Here is a 25,737-nt window from a genome sequence, read left to right as displayed (position 1 = left end):
GATGAGAAGCTCTTCATTTTCTGATTAGGCTACTTACAAGTTTTGACACCTGGAAATTAATTTATTCACTAAAAATATAACCTTTTACTTATCTGGAAAAAAGAAGTATAATAGTTCATCCTCTAGCGGAACATACATGATGTAATAGGTAGATTCTAAGAGATATCGTTTGGTTTAAAAGTTACAATTATTGGTTGTCAACATATACAGATTAGCCTTCATTTAAATAACCACAGCGCTAAGCATCGCTTTTGAAGTAGGCTATTAATATAAAGCAAAGCAGCAAAAAAGAGAAAAATTTCAGCTTCATTGCTAGTGTCTAGACACTGATGAAGCCATCCATTTGAAAAGCATATCACTTGTTAAGTTTCAGCTCCCCCTTTAAGCATTCTAGTTTACAGTAAATCCCAAGAAAAACCCTCTGAATATCACCCCTCATGACGTTACATCATCTAATGCTGATCTCTTGGTCAAAGGACAACTAATATATTCTCTTTTACAACCAGGCATTTAAATAAGCAATCAAATTGCAAGGCACTGGCTTGTTTATTAGAAAATGGCCCATAGTTAAAGGACATCTTCTCCCCTTTTAGTCGCCTCTTACGACATGCAGGGGTTACAGTGGTGGTACTCTTCATCCCCCAAACCACAGGGATCTTTACTGAGTTCTATTTCTATAGACAAATAATGTAGAGCTGCATAACTAATATCATATTTCCAAAGCTATTTGTTATGTGGACCATTAGCTAGTGCACAAGGTTTAAAATTCATGTCGAAACTTACTGTGTGAAGCACTATTGCTTTGTGGTTTACTTGATTATCTTTTATGAGTCTTGGGATTGTGGGTGTTAACAGGAAAAAATATGTATAGTTTTGTGAAAAATTCATTTTGAGTGTTTTCAAGTCTTGAATACCATGTAGACCTGAATCTTTATTTGATAGGAATTATTTCAAACAGGAGGGAAGGAAAGAGAGAAATTCCACATTTATGGTTTTGAGATCTATGCCTACACTGGTATTAAGAGTGCAAAGCAAGTTTGCAAAATTAACTTTGAATCTATGATGAAAAATCTTTCTACAGGTCTGTCTCTACCATTTAATTATTTAAAAAAAAAATGTAACCAATATCAAGTCCCCTTTTAAGCAAGTCTTTAGATTTGGAATAAGGTTAGTTAAAGTGCTGCTTTATAAAAATATTTATTCTAGATATACTGGATACAAGACATCATATGCTCAGTAATTTACATAGTAAATACAATGAAATTTCAAGGGAGATTTTCTTGAGCAATGATTCTATGCATACCTTTAACATGTGGCATAAAGGAAAAAACATATCACCCTGAAGAAATGCTCTCTGCTTCAGATTTGACTGAAATGGGTGATGGCGCATCCCAATAACTAAAATCATCATCGAATTCTTGTTTATCAATTGTGATATTCAATAGGCTTTGATTTTCAAAATTGTAGACCTCATCAGGTTGTTCGTTTACAGCAGCTGTCATCCCGGGGCTATCTTCCGGAAAAGTATCAGGTTGTCTCATTACAGCAGCTGTCACCCTTAGGCTACTCTTCTGAGGGTTTTGTACTTGAATCCTGTCTTTGTTATGCTCTTCAATTTTAGAAGTTTTCTTTACAGAACTTGATCTCTCACTTGACTTCTTATTTACCATCGCAGTCGCTTCTTTTCTGGTGCTATTGTCCATATAATAATCATTAGTTGAGCTTTCTTTTACTGAATTGTGTATTCCAAAGGTAGGATCGTCACTGGCTTTTGTGTTTACAACACTCTTTTTCATGCTTACCTCTTTTTGTTGCACCTTGAGGCGTTCTTGAACAACTAGGTTATGGATTACCATTTGAAGATTTAAAGCATTTTCAATAGGTAACTGTTTTAATTGTAAGGCAATATATCTGCCAAAAGCATCACAAGTGTTTGCCTCTTTTTGATCTTTACAACTTTTCACAAAAGCTTCTCCAGTTCCTAACAGACCCCCAGGCTCGTTATAAGACTCATTTCTTCTTCTTTTCCTTTTCCCATAAGTATCTAACCCAGAAAATTGGCTGTTAACAGTAGCAAGTTCCACGGGTCCATTATTGTTTGTTGACAAAAATTCTTCTTGTAAAGAATCTCTCTGACTAGCCACCTTAATTTCTTTTATTCGTAATTTATCGTTAGTTGCTGTCATATTACTTTCTTCAACTGGGATATCCTGATCAGAACATAAATGCGAGAAATCTGTTGGCTCTTCTTTAATTCCTGTTGCTGAAAATAATTCCAATCTTGTAGAATCTGAATTGCATTCTTGTCGTGAATCATTCTGAAGAGGGTGCATACTATCTGTAACCAAAGCCATTACTTGATTGGCACACACTGATTTCTTTTTGTGTTTTCCTGAAAATATAATTGATCCTTGACTCTCCGATGCTGTGAGTGATCCCTCACTCTCTGGTCCTGAACAGTGCAGTCCTTCTGAATCTCTAGCCATCAATCCTTTAGTGGGTGATAATAAAAGTTTCTTTAGTGAAACATTGGGTAGAATTTGCCTGTTGCCAGCAGAAAATGAAATATCTTTCGAATTTTGGTTCTCGTCTTCTTCTTTGTTCTTCCCAGTGACCTAGAAATGGAAAAGATGAAACAATAAAATTACTTTGACAATACTTAATTATTACTAATTTGATAAAATGTCATATCATTAACAATATTAATGCTTATCACAGATATAAGGTAAAGGTTATGTATTCTTACTTATAGCTTTACCGTAAGGATATAAATCAGTAATATCATGCAATAGTAGAAGAAAGCCAGAGAGGCAAGTATTTGATCATTAATCCTTAACAAAATACAATTAATACCAGATTAACAAACACCTCAACCTCTCACATATTTCTATCATTACCTTGGGGGATAACTTCACATTGCCTCAGAACCTATATATTTTTAGCCTGCATGTTAGATACAGGAGTACGTACTCAACATAGCAACAATCCTAAAACAATTCCGTCACCTTTTAGACATAAAGCAAATATAAAATTCACAAGAAAGTTTGGCCATGGTCTTGACAACTCTGTAATATACCACGATTTAAAACACTCTAAACAACCAGTGTTGTTTAACCAAATAGCTTATCAGATACAAGGTACCAAACCACATAGGTTCAATATAGTATTATAGCATTATACCTACTTGTTTCTCCCACTGACACTTCAAAAGGATAGGCTTCTTAATGGTGTGCTGAACGACATAGGTTCAATGTAAGAATAAAAATCTTCGACCTCACAACAACATTTTTTTTCTAATAGTCTTGATATATACTGATAATTCCAAATTTCATTGAATTATTATTGTTATCATTATCTGGCAAGTTACAACCCTATTTGGAAAAGCAGGATGCTATAAGCCCAGGGATCCAACAAGGAAATACCCCAGTAAGGAAATGAAATAAGGAAACATAATATTGTGCCCGAGTGTACTCTCGAGCAAGAGAGTGGAAGACTATGGCACGCAGTCTATGGCACTGCCCAAGAATAGAGAACAATTGTTTGATAACTTTTAGGATTTGAATCATTAAAAAAATACATTAATTGAGGGTCATAAATGATAAAACTTTTTCTACTTAATTAAAAAATCAAACTTTGGAGATCCCTTGCTGACAATGATCTCATTGCATTGTGAAATCCTCCAATACCATAATAGAATTTTGATAGATGTTGCAAGACAGACTTCTACCTTCCAAATTTTGATGGAAAAGGTTTCCATCTACTGCACCATTCTTCCCTTCCTCGTTTAATACCAATAAAAGTGCTTTGATGCAACATCAGTGTCATAGAATTTCTAGTGTTAATGGCTTTGGATGGTAGGTGAAATGTTAAAACGTAACAACGTTTCCCTTTAGGAGTAAATGCCGAGTCTTTATTGTATTGATAGTTTTTACCAATGTTATGTATTTTCCTACCAAAAGGTTGTCCAAACCCACCAACGTGATTGTTAAAGAAAAAAACGCAGATATAGATGAATCCTTAAAGATTGAGAGTAAATATTTGGACGAAACTCAACAACAGCTTTAAATAAAATCTAACATGAAAACCTTTGCTACACCCTGTATGGTATGGAGATTGAATACTATCATTTCATCATTGGGATCAATGGCTCTGATGTAGGACTGCACAACCCCTCTCATCCAACAAAAGGGAGCAGCAGACGGCCAGACAGAAGTACCCACAGAGACAATTCCTAATATAACATGTACAACATTAGTCAAGGTATGCAAGTCCAGAATGGACTGGTAAGTCATACTAATGCACATAAAAAGCAAGAGCACCACACCATAGAGCTCATAATTTGTCATCTATTGAGGAAATTCAATTTCGTCAACAGTTTCAATAAACATCTTTTACATATAGTAGGTTAAATAAGTTTTTTCCTATTTAATTGGCAAAGAAATAAAAAAATCACAGGAAGGGGGAATTAAAAATGAAAATAAGTAGAGTTGATTACACAGTTGTGAAAATCTAAATGTAGGCTACCATTACACCACCATGATGTATTTCTAACAAAATCATCCAATCTAGATTCCTGTGCCAAAATAAGGATCCGATCAGTCGTTGATTCCACTGCCAAAAGCCCAAAAACAAGCAAGCTATTTTGAAGACACTTAAATGAATAGGCAATTTCATAAACAAGTCAGCATTTCGATAGAAAAGGAATCCCTAAATCTCATAGTCTTCAACATTGTATACTACAAGAAAGGCCAAGTGGGTTTACTCAGCAATTGTTCTTTTGCTTTGTCACTCACCTAACTGCTATTATCTCCTGGGTAGATGCAGTTCCTCCTCCAGAATGAAATTCTTAACGAAAAAAACTTTGGCTTTACATGCTTCCACCATTCCACTTGTGCTTGTGAATTTTGGTGTTAATTGCGACAGTCCAAAGACTTGTCTGACAGATGTTCAGGGAATTTGGGGTATCATGACTAGTAAATGATTACTATGATCTTGTTGTACTACTGGCAAATAGATGGCTATGATCTGAAAAGTGAAGTACTGTCAAGTGGAAAGAGTTAGAGACATATTTAAAAGCCCTCCAATACATTTACCTTCCTAAACATAATTGCGAAGGTTATGTTTTGATAACCGTGTGTGTATTTATTTGTTTTTCATGTCTGTCTGCATTTTATGATTCGCATGACTCAAAAACTATTTGAACGAATCTCATGAAATTTCGTGGGATGATTGGTCATGATCCAAGAACAATTTGATTAGATTCTGTGAGTGGTTGGGTCAAAAGTCAAGGCCAAGATTATGAAAATGTCAAAAAACTTGCCATATCAGGCCAATTTTTGTCTGATTTGCATGAAACTAGTGTCAAAATTTGCATAATTCAATTGCTGTTTTTGTGATATACAACATGATATAGGTAAAGGTATATGCTTTATCAAGTGCCCGTTCTAGTTACTGATGTTTTCAGGCTTCCTCAAAACAAGAATTAGAACTTCTTTCTGTGAAAGTGAACAAAAACTGTAAGTAACAGATTCACAGATGCCACAAAAAAACAAAATGATTGAATCTTAATGAATGGTTATTTCTCCTCAACATCCCTATTACGGGAGAATCCGGAGCCTAAACTGTCATACATACATGCTATATATTATATAATTTTTTGAGTCACAGTAATTATAGGAAATACAGCCACTCATAAGCTTTCAAGGTTACTTCCTAATACTACCTCAATGAATGGCCTCAAATGCATGTTTTATGTAACTAGCCAATTTCTTATGCCTACCCATTCACCACCTCCTGGCTTAGGACAACCCAGTTCCTCAAAGATCGGACACAGACTGGCTAATATTATTTATTATGTTTAATGACCTGCTTCCTTCAAAGCAATAATATGGACAATGGTCTCAAACTAATGATGTTTTTATTCCATTTGAGGGTTAAAGGGATGGGAGATACAAAGAAGTGTAAAAAGTCTTGTGGTGCATAGCAGGAAAAAAAACTTCCAACCTTATCGAAAAAATAATGAACACTAATGCTTGGTATTACAGTTACTGTCTTAATTTTACTACAATGTCAGACTTCTTTGTCTCATTTATTTGTTATGGGGATGGGTGGAAAATTTGTCCTATTGGTATTCTATGTTCATTATTGATATTGAGCAATACTCTACAGCCTTTATTGGCAACAGAAACTATATGCTTCATGACTGTTACTTCTAGCTTTAGTATGGAGATTTGTAATGGGCCAAAAGCAATACCTTGAGGAACAGCAGTTATCCCATTCCTATGCTCACTATGCTCCCCATCAACAACTCTTTGCAATCTATTACTTGCAAATTCAATAATAATGCTAATAAAAGACCCATCTACTCCCAACTGTTTAAGTTTGTAAACAAGGGCCTCATGATTAACATTGTCAAAGGCAATACTAAAATCAAAGCCAATCATATGCTTCCTGACCTCAATCAAGGGATTTCTGAACAGTATTGGAAATTGTAAGAACCACACCACATGGTCCAAGACCTTTGCAAAAATCAAATTGCAAACTAGGACACTAATCATTACCTTCAGCATTCCTATTTAGATGTTTTGTCAAAAGATGCTCAAAAATTTAGCTAGTATGGAAGTTATGGATATTGGGCAGTAATCTGCAGAACTAGAGCTACAACAAACACATTTACCTACAAGTGCAAAAACAACCTCTTCTTGAAGAAAATAAACAACTAGTTCAGAGCCAAGAAATCAGCAGACTATAAAAAACAAAGGAAAGTAACCATTTGTGTCTACCCCTTGTAAAGCAACGGCTCTATCTCATTCTCTCTCTACCACACTGATAATAGAAAAACCTGTTTAAGTATGCCATTTCATGTTTTATATCGCTAAAAAAATTTTCATTGTTATCATCAATCATTTGTTAATAAACCAGTCATGTCCAGCCAGTCTTTCTGTTCCGACTTAGTCGCAGCTAGCCATATTTGTGACCCCTTTCTGATTAGCTGCACAAATGTGCCAAGCTGTGACTAAGTCTTAACAGAAAGACAGGCTGGACATGTTTGGTTCATTAATGGGGCATTGCAAGCTTATATACAAATGACAGTTGAGGATAACAATGTCATAAAAACTTTAACAATATGAAACATGCAATGACAAGTTTAACAGGTTTTCCTATTGCTAGTGCAGAGGAGAGACAATGTATGAGCCTGTACAAAATGCACATGCATTACACCCTCCACAAGGATCAAAGTCCATCAAAATTGTTTCAGTTTTTCGGGACTGAAATGCCTAGTTAATTTGACCTCAGGAAAACAGAAATTAGGAACATTGAGTTTCTCTTTGTCATGCTTACTGTCAAACACATTAGTCAAAGGGGTTGCCTTTGCCTTTGAAAAGTGAGGGACAGAGCCATCTGATTTAAAAAGAAGGAACTGTTCTGCCTACACAAAACAGTGCAGATTTAAGGATAGCCCGCCACTTTATGTTCCTGTGTTGTACCAAAAAGGGTTTCTTTTATGGTTAAATTTTATTCCTTTTTAATTGAAACAAAATTCTCGGAGCAACAGCTCTCAGCTGAGCATAGTTATTCAATGTCACATCTGATCTGTTACCTTTCCAAAGATTATAGGTCTCCTGTTTCTCCAAACAAGCACATAAACAATCATCATTGAACCAAGGTTTGTTTTCACTCTGTATTTTAACCCACAAGAAGGGATACACCTATCAATTATGTTGACCAATTTCTCATTCAAGGGAACAACAGGCACAAAACTTTTGTATAATAGTTAAGAGTAATGTTCCATTCATACAATTAATTATGAAGACTATTGCAATTGTTTTGCACTAATTGATTACTACATAAGGATTTAGAAAACATCAGTGCTTCATCTCGCTTCTTCATTTGAGTAATTACCTTTTACAAGACTATCATTGTAAATTTTGCTCACTTGATAGCATCCATAAATGTTGCCTTATCCAAATTTTAGTTTGTACTGTCTTATTTTTTTATTAATTTCTGTTGTGAGTTTTTAATTAGTAGAATTTCACTGTAACTGTGTTTCTCTCTTGCATTTCCACCATCTTATTCCTTATTGTCCTAATTCCTTTCAGTTAATCTCAATCCTCTGTCTCTACATGCAGAACTCTCTCCTACCATCACCAGACAATTAGATACTGGCCTGTCTCCACTATCGAGCAAGTTCGATAGGCAAACAGTGATAACAGATCACAAAAGGCAGCGAGGATGAAGATTGATGACCTCAGAAGCAGAAAAACAACAGGAAGGGATCTAGCCACAAACATTCCCATCAGATGGACTGTAGCCCACAAATACGGGGCTTATATATAGTTGTCAACTAATATCACATAAAGGTTTGTGCTTTGTGGGGCAGTTCCCTGAGAGTCAGACAGGAGAGCTGTTTCACTATGCCAAACACTGTGGAGAAGAATAAAATAAGCTTGTGTGGGATAATTCTTGCAGGAAAGGGTGTAGCATCACCCAGTAGTTATGAATCATTGTAAATCCATAATGTTGAGGAAAGAAAACTTTACTGTATTTGCAATAACCTAATATGTATAAAACCACACACGAGAGAGACGGTTTATTGCATACCTGGCATCATGAGACACCACTTACCTCATGGTCAGAATGTTCTACCACAGCTTCCTTGAAAGTGTCAAGATTGATGTTTGACGGAGATGTCCTCATTGTGTCACCATCAGTAAGGAAAGAAAGGTCACCAAAGCACCAACATTTAGGGCTGTAAACATCGTCTGTCAAAGACCCTGACTTGCGCGAGTTTTCTAACTGTCGCATTTCCCGTCTGTATTGACTTCGAAGAGTATCTAGTTTCTTTTTTATATCCTTGATGGTAATATTGCCATGCTTCTTTTGCAATTCTGTTTTTATTGCTGTTAGTGCTGCTAGACGCATTTTTCTGTTCTTATAATCAGCACTCTTAACGTTCCACAAACAAGACTGTTGGCGGTACATACTAATTAGCCATGTGGTATCTTTCCTGGACCAATGAAGGTTTGAGGATTCATTACTACTAGTAGAAGGATGGCCAGGCACAAAAATATACACAGCTTTGACTGGGGCGCCTTCTGTTGCACTTTTACAGTCTGGTGTCTCTCTTCGAATTTCCGATGGCACCATATGATGAGGAGTATTTTGGAAACAAGGTGGGAACAGCATTGTCTTTAAGATATGGACGCTTTAATTTTGCAGTAATTCTATTTCCCGTTTTTTCATCAACAGCAGACATTTCCCTTACAATGTCATCAGGATGGAAATGCTGTTCACAAACCTGTAAGTACAATGATATAGGATACAGGAAACGTGACAAGTAGTGTATAAGATAAATGATTATAATTATCAATTTCTGAGATCGCTTATTTATTTGTACATTTTACTGAAAGAAAACATTTCATATTTGAAAAGCTTTAAAAATTCATCCCGAAATCTTAAGGTTGTATCGGTTTCTCCATCAGTCTTACTTGATTTTTAAAAAAATAGTCTTGAAGCTACCAACAATAGGTGGCAATTCAAGTGTATATATTGTTTAAAAAACTGAAATCCCATGATACGTGATATATATATCATTAGAGGCATATATATAGTGAAAATTGGTAATTGGAATGTTAGAACCATGAATCAGATTGGGAAGTTACAGCAAGTGAAGAATGAATTTATGAAATATAGTTTAGAAATCTTGGCCCTAAGTGAAACACATTGTAATGGATTGTTAAAGAAACCTTAGACCAAATATATATATATATATATATATATAGGAAGAACAGATGGAGTTTGAAAAGATGGGGTAGGAATGATGATGACGCCGAGAGCTAAAAAGGCATTGAGTGGAGAGCTATAAGTAGTTGATTGTAACTTGCAAAGTTTGAATCAAAGCAATGCAATATGAGTATTATAGTTTGCTATACACCAGCAAATGATTCCCCTAAATGAAGGAAAGATGAATACTATGAAGAACTGCAGAGTGTAATAGATGAGATCCCAGAGAGAGAGAGAGAGAGAGAGAGAGAGAGAGAGAGAGATGAAAATTGGGATTGGTGACTTCAATGCTGGAGTTGGAAAGAATAATCAAGGTGTAGAGAATCTGATGAGTGTTGAAGGTCTTGGCGAAATTGCAAATCTTGTCACTGGGAGTATTATTATCCAGCACAAGGACATCCACAAAATTATATACTGTACATGGACTTCATCCTGTGGCTATTACAAAAATCAAATAGATCACCTAGCCATTAATAAGGAGAGAAGGACAGAAATGTAAGAAGCTATAGAGGTGCAGACATTGGTATTGATCACCAGCTACTCATTGCCAAACTGAAAATAAACCTGAAAGGGCAAAACAGAAATGTAGATAAAGTAACTAGGTTCGATACAGATAAGCTTCTAGAAGATGAGCACTGAGAAACATTTGCAATTAAATATAAGAGTCAATGCGCAGTCTTAGAGACGTTTAGAGACAAAGAGCAGGCAATTCATGAAGAATGGTGTGATATTAAGAACATATATCAGTTATTTGATAGTGAAGTTTTGGGACATACAGTTACAATGAGAAATCCATGGATACCAAATGATATGTTGGATATCATAAAAAGGACACAAAGACATAAATTGATTGTTGATAGATTTTGAGGAAGTAATAAAAATTACAAAGTAGAGCATACTAAGTATTCCCGTATTACGTGTGAGGCCAAAAGAAAAGCAAGGAATAACTGGAGAGAATATTTAGACAGGAAAGCAGATGAGACTGACAAAGCTATGAATTCAGGGATTGGCTATGATGTAAAAATCTCTCATGCATCTATAAATGAAATCTCTATGGTGGAAAGAAGAAGCTTATACCATCAATAAGCAAGATGGATCTGTTATACCGTAACAACAGAAGATGAAATAAGGCAACATTGGATGGAACACTTCAGTGAGGTCATGAATAGGAGATATAAAGGGAATGATTTGACTGATATACATGAAGCTGATGAAGACCTTGATGTGTCCATAAATGAATTCAGTGTTTTGGAATTGGAAGCTATCATTAAAAAATTCAGGAGATGGAAAGCCCATGGTTACGATGAAATAACTGCCGAAACGATATTGACCAAAAATGAAGTGACCCCCTGTATACCTAAAAGATTATTTTATAGAAGGTGGCATGAAGAAGCAAAACCTGGTAAATGTGAGTTAGAAGTGTTGAGAGAGAAAAAAAAAGACATGACTGATTGCAATGAATAGAGGCATCACGCTTACATCAGTTGTCATGAAAATATACAGTATTCTAGAGAAACTAAAGAAAAAGATTAGTGAAAAGGTGAGAGATGAACATGAAAGATTTAGAAAAGGTAGAAGTTGTACTGACCACATTTTCATTTTGAGACATGTTATACAGCAATGCATAGAATATAGATATCCACTTTTGATGGGATTTGTGGACTATGAAGAAGCATTTGATAGTGTGCATCGGCCAATTTTGTGGAGAGTCCTGTGTTATTATGGAATTCCTCTTAAATATGTAGTAAATTTGATTAAGTCTTTTCACGAACATAGCAAACTTACTGTTAGTGGAGTCCTATCAAATGACTTTCCAGTGAAAAGCGGAGTACTCCTAGGGAATGTGTTGTCACCTATGCTGTTTATCCTCCTCAAGGTTTTGTAACATGTAGAACAGCTGGGGATGGTAGAAAAGGATTGGACTGGATTGGTAATAGGAAATTAGCTCACCTAAAACATGCTGATGACGTTATCCTTATTAGCAGAACACCACATGATTTGCAATGCTTGCTTACCAAAATGCATGAAATATCCCAGGAGGTTGAGCTCAAGATAAATAGAAAGACAGATGATGAGAATGGTATATGCAATGGAAGATGAAATATCATTAGATGGAGAAAGGATTAATGAGGTAGTCATTTAAGTATTTATAAACTATGATCTCTAATACTGTCTTTTTAGAATTAGAGTTCAATGAAAGTTTGAAAAAAGCAAATCAGACAATGACTAATCTGAAATGACTAAGTAAAATTTGGAAATCAAATAGTATGAAATTACATATAAAAATCAGGCTACAGTATATTTCAATTTAGTGAACTGTATTACAGTATGGACATGAGTCATGGTATGACAATGAAACAATATCCAACAGACTTGGTAAAATTGAGAACAAAGCCCTCGGAAGAATATTGGGATTTAAACAGAACAGGATTAGAAACGATACTGTAAGAGATTACTCAAGTGCCCTATGTGGATGAGATCATGGGGAGTGGTAAATAGAGATAGATTGGGTATGCTCTTTGCACTTCCCAAGAGAGATAGGTCACCTAACGTTTAACTGGGCTCCACAAGGCACCCAGGCCTACATGGTTGAGTACTATGAGACATGAAGTAGATGATAAATGAAGTATTGATTTAAAAGCTCCAGATAAAGATTACTGGCGAAATCTAACTGAGGTCCTTAGTGTCAATAGGCGTAGGAGGAGATGATGATGATATGATCAGAGAGAGAGAGAGAGAGAGAGAGAGAGAGAGAGAGAGAGAGAGGGGAGTGGGGGGGGAGCAAACTATCAACATACCCGATGATTAGTACTAGGATGAAAATCTTCTCTTTGGATGTTTTTAACCCAGTTTTTTCTCACTTCTTCATTTTCAGGAAACTTGAAAATATTAACTTTAGGCCCATTATTATAATTTCCCTTACATTTGGGAACACAGCACTTGAACGGCATCGCACTTTCAGGTAGAAAACACTTGATAAACCACTGCAACACTATGGCACATCAAAAGTTCTATTAATGTTTTATCTTCACATCTTTTTTTCAAATTCAATTATATTTTCAAATTGTCACTTAAATTCACTAATATATCTATTTTTTTTTTACTTCGAGTAAAAAAATGTGTCCAAGCCACATTACCTTACACCGTCACTCACTCGGGAACACTAATAGTCGCTAGCCTACATTCTCTGCGTCATAGGGAATTTTAAATGTCCCCGTGAATGGCCTTGCCATCTCGGTGGTTGCGCTGCCACTCACCCTCCTCGAGTAGGTTGCCATGCAGGTCAACCCAAATTATTGTACGGCGCTGGCCAGATTATGGTATGTCACTTGGAATTATGTTCCCTATATATTTGAGTTATGGTACATGACATGGTACACTAGGTCCTAATTTATAATTATAGATATGTTAATATTATGTATAGTCTTATTCTAAACAACATACAGCCTCTCTCTCTCTCTCTCTCTCTCTCTCTCTCTCTCTCTCTCTCTCTCTCTTTCGATGATGATGATATGACTATCATAACATGATAATATCAAATTGCTTATAAGAATATATTTCCAAATTTTATCATACATATATATATATATATATATATATATATATACACACACACACACACACATATATATATATATATATATATATATATATATATATATATATATATATATATATATATGTGTGTGTGTGTGTGTGTGTTTGTGTATAAAAATAAGGGTTGATATAGATAATCAAATGTTTGCTTAACTCATTCTTTTTAATTCATTACTTATTTCCAACTCATGTTTCATTTTAGCGCTGACTGACCTTTAACGGCCTCAACGCTTGGGCTGTCTTAAATGTCATAATTCCATGCATTTAATATTTGAGGAACGGATTTTTTGCATATAAGATTGCGATTCCAATAATATTGTCAATAAAAGCCATAGATTTAAAAATCTATTATGTTTGGCATTTCATTTCTCCGTATATAAACTAGCGTTTCCTGTCAATACAAAAGGTCAATGGACAGTACTTATTGTATAATGGAAATTTCTACAAAGCGTTATCTCTCTTCAGCGAGGAAACTCGTGGATAACGTACACAGATATTTTCCAAGAGAAAAGAAAAACAATGTCCCTCTAATCGTTGGAGTAAAAGTTTGGGATCTACTTCTGGTGCAAAGGCAGTTTCTACAAGGACAAGTATTGGTATCATTAAGGAAGGAAGTGATTCCGAAACTGAAATTGGACACTGTATTTTCAAAGATGAGAAAAGAAGTCATCCTACTTTCAACCAGCTTTCCTATCAGCTATAATGAAGAAGAGTGTTCTGCGTCAATAAGGAAAGGTGAATTGCAGAAAATATCTATAGTAAAAGAAGTGATTTGTCAGCTGCAAGGACAAAGTTTTTGTGTGTTATGAGGAAGATGCGAGAAAAGGAGAATGCGATTGCAAATAATTTCGATATAATGTAGTGAGAACTAAATCTACAAGGAAAGGGAATAACTTAAAGAGTTGTTTTTATTGTTGTAGATTATCTAGCCCTTCTGGCCAGACACAGTAAAGGGTTAAGATTAAGATTCCCAATCCCTCCCAGACAAAAACAAGATTAGTCTGACACGCTAAATCAGTTAATCGGTAGTTATTAAGCAGGTCTGATTGTTCGCTTGTATCTTCATTTGGGCAGTATTAAGGTATGATAGTCCACAGAACGTAGTGTAGACTTTATTTTATCTAAAGAGTATGGGATTGAGATTATGGTACATGGCACAGGCAGCATGTTACATGGTAAGCAAACCTTTAATGGTACGTACGTGTACCATGATTAATGTACACATAGCAACTCCGTCAGTCTCTCCCTCTAGCTTGTGTATTGGAACGGGAGATCTCGACTCGCAAAAGCCTCCCCCCCCCCCACTCCCCAACCCCCCCACACACACCCATACTCACCGATCCCCCATCCGCACCCGACAATTAGGTACCACCCGACGGATGCAAGAAAGTGCTACTGCTTCCCTCCTCACCCTTTTCTTCTGATGATGGTTGGAAGACAGTGCTAAGCTTCTGTTTAGAGCTGACCAGAGGTGGGAAGGGGGAGGGGGGGGGGAAAGAAGAGAGAGGAGTAGGACCGGAGATCAGAATATTCTCTCTCTCTCTCTCTCTCTCTCTCTCTCTCTCTCTCTCTCTCTCTCTCTCTCTCTCTCTCTCAAATTAATCTTGAGATGTCAGTATTTTCATTAGTTGATCCTCATGATGCTAAAAGGTTTCCTGATGTAAACTTATTTTGGATATATATATATATATATATATATATATATATATATATATATATATACATATGATAAATTTTGCACATTTTTACGTGTTTTTCATATTCAAATAAGCCATATATATTTTTGATACATTAATGTCTGGATTCTCTTAACGACCTTGGGATCAGAGCCCCAGGCGAAATCACACAAAGACAAGAGCTTGGCTCCAGCCGGGAATCGAACCCTGGTCGGCAAGCTTGTATAGAATTGTCATTAACTTTTATCTTTCTTCGTGGCCAAGTGGCTTAGTCACTGTCTATACAAGCTTGCCGACCAGGGTTCGATTCCCGGGAATTATATTGGCATGACAACTATGCGTCTTTCCAAGAGAATTTCTTGCCACGTACGGCAAGGGGCTATAAAGAATCATGCCCTACAAAGACATAACACCCCTATTTGTCGAGCTGATATTGTCAGTAACACCAAGATTATTGGTAGCGCCCCAGATGGTCGACGTCTACGCATCCTAGAAGCTCTACTGATACAGCGAGATAAACCCACCCTTAATACAACCCAAGAGATGTTTTTGTTACCATCAAGCCGTCGTATTAATACATCAAGAAACCCCCATCAAGGAGGACCTAATGAAGACACTACCAACCACGAAAATACCCCGAATTTTGATGCCGAAGTAGGAAATGATCTCAGCCACGTGGGACACTTTTCTGAGCGGGAGAGCAGCCTGGCTGGCTCAGAGCGCGCCTCAGCCAATCAAAATCCAGGTCCCCCGATGACGTCACAGACTGGTATTCCCGGCCGAGATCATCGTACACCAGACACCATACCATATCAACTCCGATCAACCAATGAAAACCAATGAAAATTCCAGCCCTTTCACTTGTAATCCTGATCCTGGGTATAAATACCACCCGACTGCAGCATCCACCTCACTCTCTACCTGAAGAAGAGGAAGGACTTACCCTCGAAACGCGTCGTAGTTTTTACTATTTTGTACCAAAAGTTTTACTTGTATTTTGTGAGAATATACTTGAAAAGTCTTCCCGATTTTGTCATTCACCCGACTGATGAATTTTTCAAGTCTGCTGGCTGATTGCAGCGCTCTAGAGAAGAGAATTATCCGGAAAATAGAAAAATTGGATAAGAAAATAAACTCTGCCGATGCAGCCATTACTTTTAACTCAATAATAATAATAATAATAATAATAATAATAATAATAATAATAATAATAACAGAGTTGCAGATTTTGATTTGATTAGTTTATGTACATTTCTAAGCACTTGAATATTTTATTTTGTTATTCATGATAACATTGGTGATAAAGGGGGAAACGCAATGCATCAACTGATAGGAATTCATTGATCCAGACAGACAGACAGACAGCCATGAGTGCCAATTCGCAAACGGGGAGGAAATGGCGGAAAGGTGGAAGGGCGATAAAAGTAATATTCTATTGATTCAACATCTGGAATACGTGTGCAGCTTCGCATACGAACCAAATCAAAAGATTGAACGCCTGCTGCCTATTTCATCTCCATCATAACCACAATAGGATTTTTATATAGCTCTTCCCTTCACGGGGTTGCGCGTTCTTCATCTTGCATTTTGACCTTTTTTTATGAATTCATGAACCCTCCTAAGAGTGTCTGTCTTTTCACTGGTGTTTTCACTCATCTTCTGATTAAGTACAGTATGTCTTATTTCATCCTATTTCCTGCTCAACCAGCTAAAGCTTTGAGTTCTAACCCTTTCTCGATTCTCCTCCATACTCTCAACCTCCTAGAGTCACATGATATCTTCTATTTTTGTTTGTCAGTGCCCATAATTCTGCTGTATGTAATAGTACTTGTCCTAAGTATGAGTCATAAACATTCGCTCTCCTTCTACTAATGGGATATTTACCAGTTGCCAGGCAATCTATCTCTATTTCGTTCATGTTGCTGCCACTCTTTATCTTCTGCGCCACAGTCCCTTGTCTAAAGTAACATAAAATCTACCTATTGTAAGACCTGCCCATTTATCACATCTTCTATCTTCGCCAATGGCTCTTGTTATATAATTAGAGATCGAAAAGTCTTTTACTTCACTTACAGTACATTGACAACTAGGCTAGCTAGACGTCACATTTTTCTTCCGTGGAAGTATTTCTGGTCAGAATTATATCACCCCACATATCAAACAATACTTAGAAATAAAATCAAATCGACTAATTATAATCGAAACGTTTGCCAGTCTTCCGCCGGACCGGCGTTCATTGCAAATGTCTAGAATGTTGCCCTCTATAAACATTAGTTGCTACCATCTACAAACTAATTGTTGTAATCTGAGATTGAAATCAGAGATTATTTTCGACAAAAAAAGCAAGGGTTAAAAACCATAAACTGCTTTTAATCGTTAACGTGAATAGATTATATTGATTGATATCAATTCATAGAGAAAATGAGGTGATTAGATGCCAATTGTCAGACGCCTTCGAAATAAACAGTGATTACATCTTCTCCCTAATTACTGTTATTATGCTCGCGGTCTGCCTCTTAAGGAAATGACCATAATTATTCCCATTAGCTTTCTTAGTAACAAGGCTGCTGTGGCGAGATTTGGAATTGGGCAGTGACGTCATTTCCTGTTATCGTTGAAACTGGGAGGACAACATAACATTGTAGTAATTTATTGCCGTAGGAGGATACGATGTCCATGTGACGTCATATGGTTGCATGACAGAAGCGTTCACTTTCCGTTGAGAACTTTATGAACAATGACACACCCAAGGAACGTTATCAATTTGAATCTGAGTTTACGTTTTTGCAATTAGTAGTTGTCAATGTAAAAGTAGAGCAAATTTATTATTTTGTTTGAGCAAGTAAGGCGTGTTTTTTTTATTTAACCATATCTAAGCTTCAGTATAAATCAATAAATCTATTGTAAACCAAAAACGTACATTCGAAGTATAGATGCGAATTAGTTTATCAAAACTCTATAGTAAATTGCCGTGGAGAAACTATCTGAGTTGCATAAGTTACAATTTTGACTAGATCAACCATGGGGAGAGAGAGAGAGAGAGAGAGAGAGAGAGAGAGAGAGAGAGAGAGAGAGAGAGAGAGAGAGTCTAATTTCTTTCTCGATGACTATCATAATGGAGGAAATTGAAGGTTGAGGGATATCAGTAATTGGGTGGCTGGGGCCAGGCAGACGCCACCCCGCCTCGGGAAGCATACGACGTTCGAAAGAAGAGAATGAAAAGGAAAAGACTCTATAAGAGGAAATAAATGAACAGGGAAGTACAAAAGACGACGATGATGTCCTAAAGGCACAGGACGAGAGGGTACATCTCAAAGTAACAAGAAGAAAGGTGAAGTGCTGAAGTAACAAAATAACTGTAATGTCTTAACAGAAATTAGGATGATAAGGAAGCTGATGTACTACGGGAATAATTGAAAAGTAACACGACATCTTGAAGGAGGAAACGGGAGAAGAACGGCGACATCCTAAAAGAAGAAGGGTAGGAAGGAGAGTCTTCCAAGGGACCACACCTTGCAGAGGGTGGCCATAACCATATAATTCAGGAAAGATAATGGACGTGCTGATGAAATAAGAATTCCTCGAGTTTTGAGATGAGTCTGGGGTTGACGGCGGCAAGAAGGCGAATGCAATAACCATCTCGACGATACAGAGAAGAATGAAGAGAATCACAAGGATGGTTGTAGGTCACGGGGAATATATAAGTTAGGAAAGAAATCCATGGCTTAGCTATGATGTTTCAGAAAGTCGCCGGAAAAGGGTACTCGAAAGAGTAAACGTTGGATGTGCCTTAACAGATGCTAGTGTACAGTAGGCCTATGTCTCTCTCACGTTTTTGTGGTTATGTAAGGAACACAAGAACATAACAATCATACGCAGAAAAGATCAGTGTACATGGATCTCTTACAAACAGGTAACCTACTAATAGTAGCAGCATCAAAATGTGCCTGAGGAAAACAATTACAAAGGAACATTAATTTGCCTAACAAACAACCAATTACAATGATAACTAGAATAGTAAAACAATGGGAAATTACCGGGGGGGAAATGCAGGTATGCAGAAAAATCTGAAACAAAAATATTAGGAAATGGCATATAAATCTATTTATTACAGTATTCCTTTAATCTCGGTCTCAAAAAAAAAAAAATGTTCATGCCCTACAAAATGAGGGAGTTCCATCAAACTTGAGGGAATCCTTATGTGTGACTAGGGGAGAAGACTTCCATAGATGGCCTAAATCATAATTAATAATCATAAAGAAAAAGACATTACCACTTTAAGAAATTCATTTGATATGACAATCCCCAGAATTCTCATGATAAAAGTAACAATATTCCCAACGTTCTGTCGAAAATACCATAAATTATTAAGCCAGACATTAACAAGGTTCTTGGTTCCACTGGCCGCTACATCTATCTCAGGTAAGCCCGAATAGTTTTAAATGCTGGAATTTCAGCTTATAACGTGGCACGGGCCACGAACAAATTTCCATTTGTATACGCATGCGCTTGTTGATGATTCGGCCTTCATTTCAGAAGGCAAAATAAATGTCAGATGTATAAAAGGGATTAAGACTTTTTTTTTTTCAAATATGCAGACACAAAAACAAAGAGAACGATGATTGGGATTTTTCTTGTCAAGTACTTAAACAGAAAATCTTTCCATTCCTAAGTTATTTAAGGCAATGAGACTCTACTGGGCTAGTTAAAATGCCATGGCCATTAGGGAGGGAGAGATGAGACTAAAATTCGCCATGAGCAAAGGGGAAATCTTATTTGTTAAAACATAAACTTAAACACTGTTTGATATATAAGCATAAATAAGCATGTGCATGCGTCTAAAATACACACACCCATGCATACACACACCCATATATATATATATATATATATATATATATATATATATATATATATATATATATATATATATACGTGATAGGAGTTAGTACTTTTGTCCATTAAGGACTCCAACAGACTTAACAATAATACATATACAACGATATCGTATTTATACAAAAGGGGATCCCACAGCTGTCAGTTTCTTGATTATTCCAGAAAAGTCAGCTTTTAGATAAAAGAATAATACCGAAATAACAGAAAATAGACCAGAGCTTAGATTTAAATTTTGACCTTTGGTGCATGAGATTAAAAAGGATTCAACAATATTCCTTTGGGTATAGTTATTAACATTGACTATTTTACACGTTTCTGACCATCCAATTTTATGACTAGATCCTAACCAGTGGGAGGCCAAGGTATTATTATGAGAACCCCTAGAGACGGCCACCTTATGCTGTTTTATTCTGACTGAAATACCTTTGGATGTTTGGCCGACATAACATAAGTACAATCTGAACAAGGAATATTATACACTATATTACTATCATTTCAAGAACTATAATACATGCATACACACACACACACACACACACACACACACACATATATATATATATATATATATATATATATATATATATATATATATATATATATATATATATAGGCTAAACGTGTGCATGTGTCTAGAGTTAGACGCAAATGCAACGCGTGGGTGTTCATCAAACACAAGAATACTTACTTCAGCAGTCATAAGGTTATCAAATTTACGTCTACAGTTTCTTTCATCTAGATTCTAGAGTTCCTTGGCCAGCTCTTTGCAATAATAACAAAAGAATATGTTAGGGTCTAATATTAAAATCCTTAGATAGGATGCGATAGGCAGCCTCACACAAAATGATAATAACATAGACTGAACGAAAATTATGATGAGAAACCTCTCAACTAATCAGTTGTTGGCTCACTTATTCACAAGCTCAATTCATCTACTCCCTATTCTCCGAACATTTGGGAAACTCGTAGATATAAATTAAACAATTAGCCATAAGTGAAAGCCTTCCGAGTCTCTACTAATTATTACGGATGAGGTTATTGCCTATTCCCTTCATCCACTAACCCGCCCCCCACCCCCGTGACTAACTGCAGTCAGATGTTTATGAAGTAGGTAATTCATTTATCACAATATCAAACCAAAAGAAATTAGACATTTGTAAACATATTTAGCTCTCCACATATATATATATATATATATATATATATATATATATATATATATATATATATATATATATATATATGTGTGTATGTGTGTATAATATGTTGTTAATCATTATCATTTTTATCACTATTATTAGCAAAGTTTCTATCTGAATTAAGATAAGGTCGAAAATTCTTACTTTTTTGCAAAAATATTTTTTTTTTTTTTGGTATTTATTTATGTAAAGTTGCTTGATTTTTCTGGTGATGACTCTTTAGTTCATTATGGAACTGTATACAGTTCCACGTGGTCTGATATGACCTAAAAAGGTGAGCTCAAACTTTGCAGGCTGTTATCGGTACCCATAACCATGTTAATAATGATAACAGCACTAGAACAATTCCCTTCACAGGTTGGTTATTAAGATAATCCTCTCCCATTGGATGATGATTGTAGCGACAATTTTACATGAAATTGCGTATCCACGCATCTACAGGCTTCCGGGAGCCTTTCTGATATTTGTAATATACCCCACTGATTATTAATAATTTCACATTATTTCGTATTCACGTTACAATACAGCTGCCATTCGGAATAACGGATCGTTCGAGATATACGGAGATGAATAAATCTAATCACAATATTGGAAGGAGACGAAGATAAGAAAATGTTTGCGCAAGTCTCGGAATACGATTATAAATCGAGAGAGAGAGAGAGAGAGAGAGAGAGAGAGAGAGAGAGAGAGAGAGAGAGAGTTTATGTTCTTTCGTTGACTTGAGAAAGACAAATGTTTTTGTTTTCTTTGCAGGTATTTTTTTCTTATTTGACGATCCTCAAAATATAAAGCATCGTTATCCCTACATTAATGGGTCGGTTGTCTGATGCACCCTCTTCAATGACTATCAAAGGCATCTTCTTCCATCAAACCTCTTCTCTCCATATCACCCATCACCTTATCTGGCCATTTAATTTTCTGCCTCCCTCTCGATCTACCCCTCGCAAGCCCTCATCACTCCCTCCCAACTATTCATCAACATGTGCCCACACCATCTCAGTTGTGACACTCTGATCACCTCTGTAATCTTTACCACGACTGCCATCCTTCTTATATCAATTTCCAATCTTTCAAGAAGTGATACTCCCATAATTCACTTCAGCATTCTCATCTCTTCTCTTCTCCCAAGCTTTGCTTCATCTTTTCGTCTTTGAGCCTACATTTCCGATCCATACATTAACACTGGTCTTGTTACTGTGTTCTATATCTGGACATTAGCTTGATTGACATTTTCTTATCACATACCAATTCCCCAGGCTGCTTTTATCCTATTCTCAACTTCAGGCTCACATCCTCTCTCCTCTCTTACAGTGAAAAAGGCAGGATGCCATAAGTCTAAGGGCTCCAACAGGAAAAAATAGTCCAGTGAGAATAGGAAATAAGAAAATAAATAAACGAGAGAAGTAAAGAATTGAAATAATATATTTTAGGAACATTGGCAATATTTCACTATATTTTTCATATATAAATTGTTTTATGAAGCTGGTCTAGGGTAGAGTAAATATGTATTCAGGTATTTTATTTATGTTTTCATATGGGCCTTGCAGAGGTGAATAGCCAGCTCTTAAGATGAGTTCCTCTCATGTAGGTATAAGTTTGATATGTAAATTACGTAAGACCTTCGTCGTTGATATCATGGTATTTTTCATTCAAGTCAGTATATGTAAATTTACGTTATTTTTGATAATTAATTTTTTATTTCACGTATTTCGTTACCAAGTCTTACGTAACTGTTAAGAGTGTTATATGACCATACGAGTTATGAACAAGGGCTTATGTAAATGTTTTTTATATTTTTATGAGGTATTGCGTCATGTTTGTGAGAAAATACGCAATGATTTTGTCTGCCACGTGCTTTGGAAGGTTCTTGAAGAACCCAGAGTTAGGTTTATTTTTTCTATTTCCAAGAACGGTGGGTTGGCAGAGCTGGCTAACCGGGTTGGTTCTTCTGTTCGATGCATGATAGTTGATAACTCTTAAGACGCCCTTCGGCCAACTCCAAACTTCCAGATCTAGGTCCTAGAATATTCTGGAGTAGCTAAGTCTTATATAAGCGACCCCATGGATCCATAGATCAGATAGAGAATTCCAGCCTTAAGTCATAGCCACCTCCCACTCACTCTCTCACACTCCTCTTGTACTAGATCGGTGTATTATTATAAAAGTGTTCAGTGAAATCTCAAAGTTTTGGTGTGACAGGTTTTTGTAAACAAGGCGAGTTTTTATGAAAATTCTCATAGAGATTTTGTAACTGGCCCTGACGTGAAATGTATTTGTATCGTGATCCGGTTATCTACTTTCATTAAGTATCAAACTTAAATGTTGGTGTAAAATTTAATTTCAAGTGTTTTGTATAGTTTTCATAAGTATTATTTCTTTTGTCTTAGTTTATGGTTTTATTCAGATTTAATATTTCAAGTCAATGGATTGTATAAATCTCAGAGTGTAATGATTTCTTTGTCGTAGTCTAAGGTTTGTGCAGATTTAAAATTTTGAGTTAAGTGATAATATAATTTTCAGAGCATAATATTTTTATCTTAATCTAAGTTTTGTTCAGACTTGATACAGTATTTCAAGTGATTTATTTTTTTTATGAAAATTCTTTCCAAGTGTGGTAATTTTTAAAAAATATATTTATTTTTGTAGAGTGTATTATTTCAATCACCAATGTCTATTTCATACTCACTCCAATCCTGTTAAAGAATCGAAGTAATTTGCGGTTTTAAATAATTCTTAAGAATAATTACCCAGTCTTGTTTGAGTGTACTTAAGAGCCATTTGGATATTCAATGTTTTTATGTATTGCTGTCTGGGAGTTATTTCACTGTCTCAGAGCTCGGTTATTAATATTTTCAAGTGTAACAGATTTAATGTAAAAACAAACAGGTGAGTTTAGAACTCGAGAGTTGGTATAGCTTGCCAGCCGTAATATATATATATATATATATATATATATATATATATATATATATATATATATATATATATATATATATTTGGTTCCCAGACACGGGACCATCATATAATAATTGTAAAAACTTAAAAAGAAAACAAGAAAAATGAGATAGAGTAGTGTGCCTGAGTGTACCCTCAGACAAGAAAAGTCCAGCCGAAGACAGCGGAAGACCATGGTACGGAGGCGATAGCACTACCCAAGATTAAAGAGCATTGGTTTGATTTTGAAGTATCTTTCACCTAAAAGAGCTGCTTACCATAGCTAAAGAGTCTCTTCTACATTTACCAAGAGGAAAGTAGCCACTGAATAATTACATTGCAGTAGTTAAACCCTTGAACGAAAAAGAATTGTTTGGTAATTCAGTGTTGTTAGGTTTAAAGGCCACTCATGAATGGCAGGGGCAAGGTACAGTGATATCTATATCCTTAATGAATCCCAGTTCCACCAAATTCTGTCTTTGCCTTTTCCTCAAGGTTGAAATCTTATAGATATCTTATTTTCCTTCCCTTGTTCCTAGTCTTTCATTCAATTGCTCTACCGCTCTTCCAATAGATATACCTACTTTCCTCTTCGAATATTTTCCCTCTTCTCTGTACCGTTCTTCGGCACTTTGTACATGCCTTATTTTCCAGCCCTTAAATTATTTTTATTTCCTTTTAACGGACTCTTCCACCTGTCTGTCCCACAACTACTTTTTTCCTTTAGACACACCGCATGCGCTAGATCTTCTCAGAAATTCCTCTGTTTCCCCCAGATGTTCATACATGCCAATTCAAACTCTGAACCATTTCTATTATAAACTCCCCATCATCATTCCTAATTCCAAACCCATGGCCTCAGTGTACCTCTTCATATCCATCCCTTCTCTTCCCTTCTCTACCATTCATGTCTATTCCAATGATTAGCTTCTCCTCTTTCACTGTTCTAATAACTGCCTCAAACTTGTCTAAATCATTATTTTTCTTATGCTTGCCAATCCATATAAAGGGCATATACTGAAATTATATAATTTTATATATGTATTTATACATAAATATTTATATATAAGAATAAATACACATGAAGTATTTTCCATACATGGCATCTTGAATTCATGTTATTCAAGAGGATTGGCTTGACAACCAAAGTCTTCCGGACACTTTCTTTTTAGTTGACATTCTTCAGAACATTGCAAGAATGATTTTATTTGAAAAGTGATTATATTTTCATATTTTTCAGTCACTGCTTTATGAAGAATATTCATGTCCTCCATGTACATTAGCAAGATGGCTAGCTTTGATTGTATCGAATAGATCTTCAGCAAAGACATATCTTAAGATCTGTTCCTCTGTCCATAAGATTTTATGCTGTTGTCCATTTAACAGATATTTACTTTAGTTCATATTTCCTTAAAACACAACAATCCTTTTGGATCTTTTCCACTCAAGGTTTTCAAGTTCTTTCATTCCTCGAGGCCGAAGCATTATAAGATTTGCTTTCCTGTTTTTCAGCTAGTGCCAAATTAAACTTTTATTTGATTCAATCCACAGTTAGCTTAGATATTACTCACAAATTAATACTACAATGTAACGAGAAGGCGGTGTGCCTTACCTTATGGCGACTCATGATAGGTGAAACACATACACACACA

The 25,737-nt window shown here is 35.9% G+C and overlaps 1 protein-coding gene across 1 annotated transcript in view; it reads right to left on the bottom strand.

Annotated features, from left to right (window-relative positions):
* Positions 1-1,332: 1,332 nt before the first annotated feature.
* The window catches only part of LOC137638063 (uncharacterized), a 114,578-nt gene continuing 90,173 nt past the window's right edge, over positions 1,333-25,737 (bottom strand). The window contains exons 5-6 of the mRNA XM_068370161.1: positions 8,626-9,189; positions 1,333-2,615 (exon numbers count right to left, since the gene is read on the bottom strand). Coding sequence (XP_068226262.1) covers positions 1,335-2,615; positions 8,626-9,189 — 1,845 coding nt within the window. The 3' untranslated portion in view covers positions 1,333-1,334. The remainder of the gene's footprint in view (positions 2,616-8,625; positions 9,190-25,737) is intronic.

Source organism: Palaemon carinicauda, chromosome 1 (assembly GCF_036898095.1).
Source record: "Palaemon carinicauda isolate YSFRI2023 chromosome 1, ASM3689809v2, whole genome shotgun sequence".
Classification (NCBI taxonomy): Eukaryota; Metazoa; Arthropoda; class Malacostraca; order Decapoda; family Palaemonidae; genus Palaemon; species Palaemon carinicauda.
The sequence above is the reverse complement of the archived record's forward strand: the minus strand, read 5'-3'. Positions and strand labels throughout refer to the sequence as shown.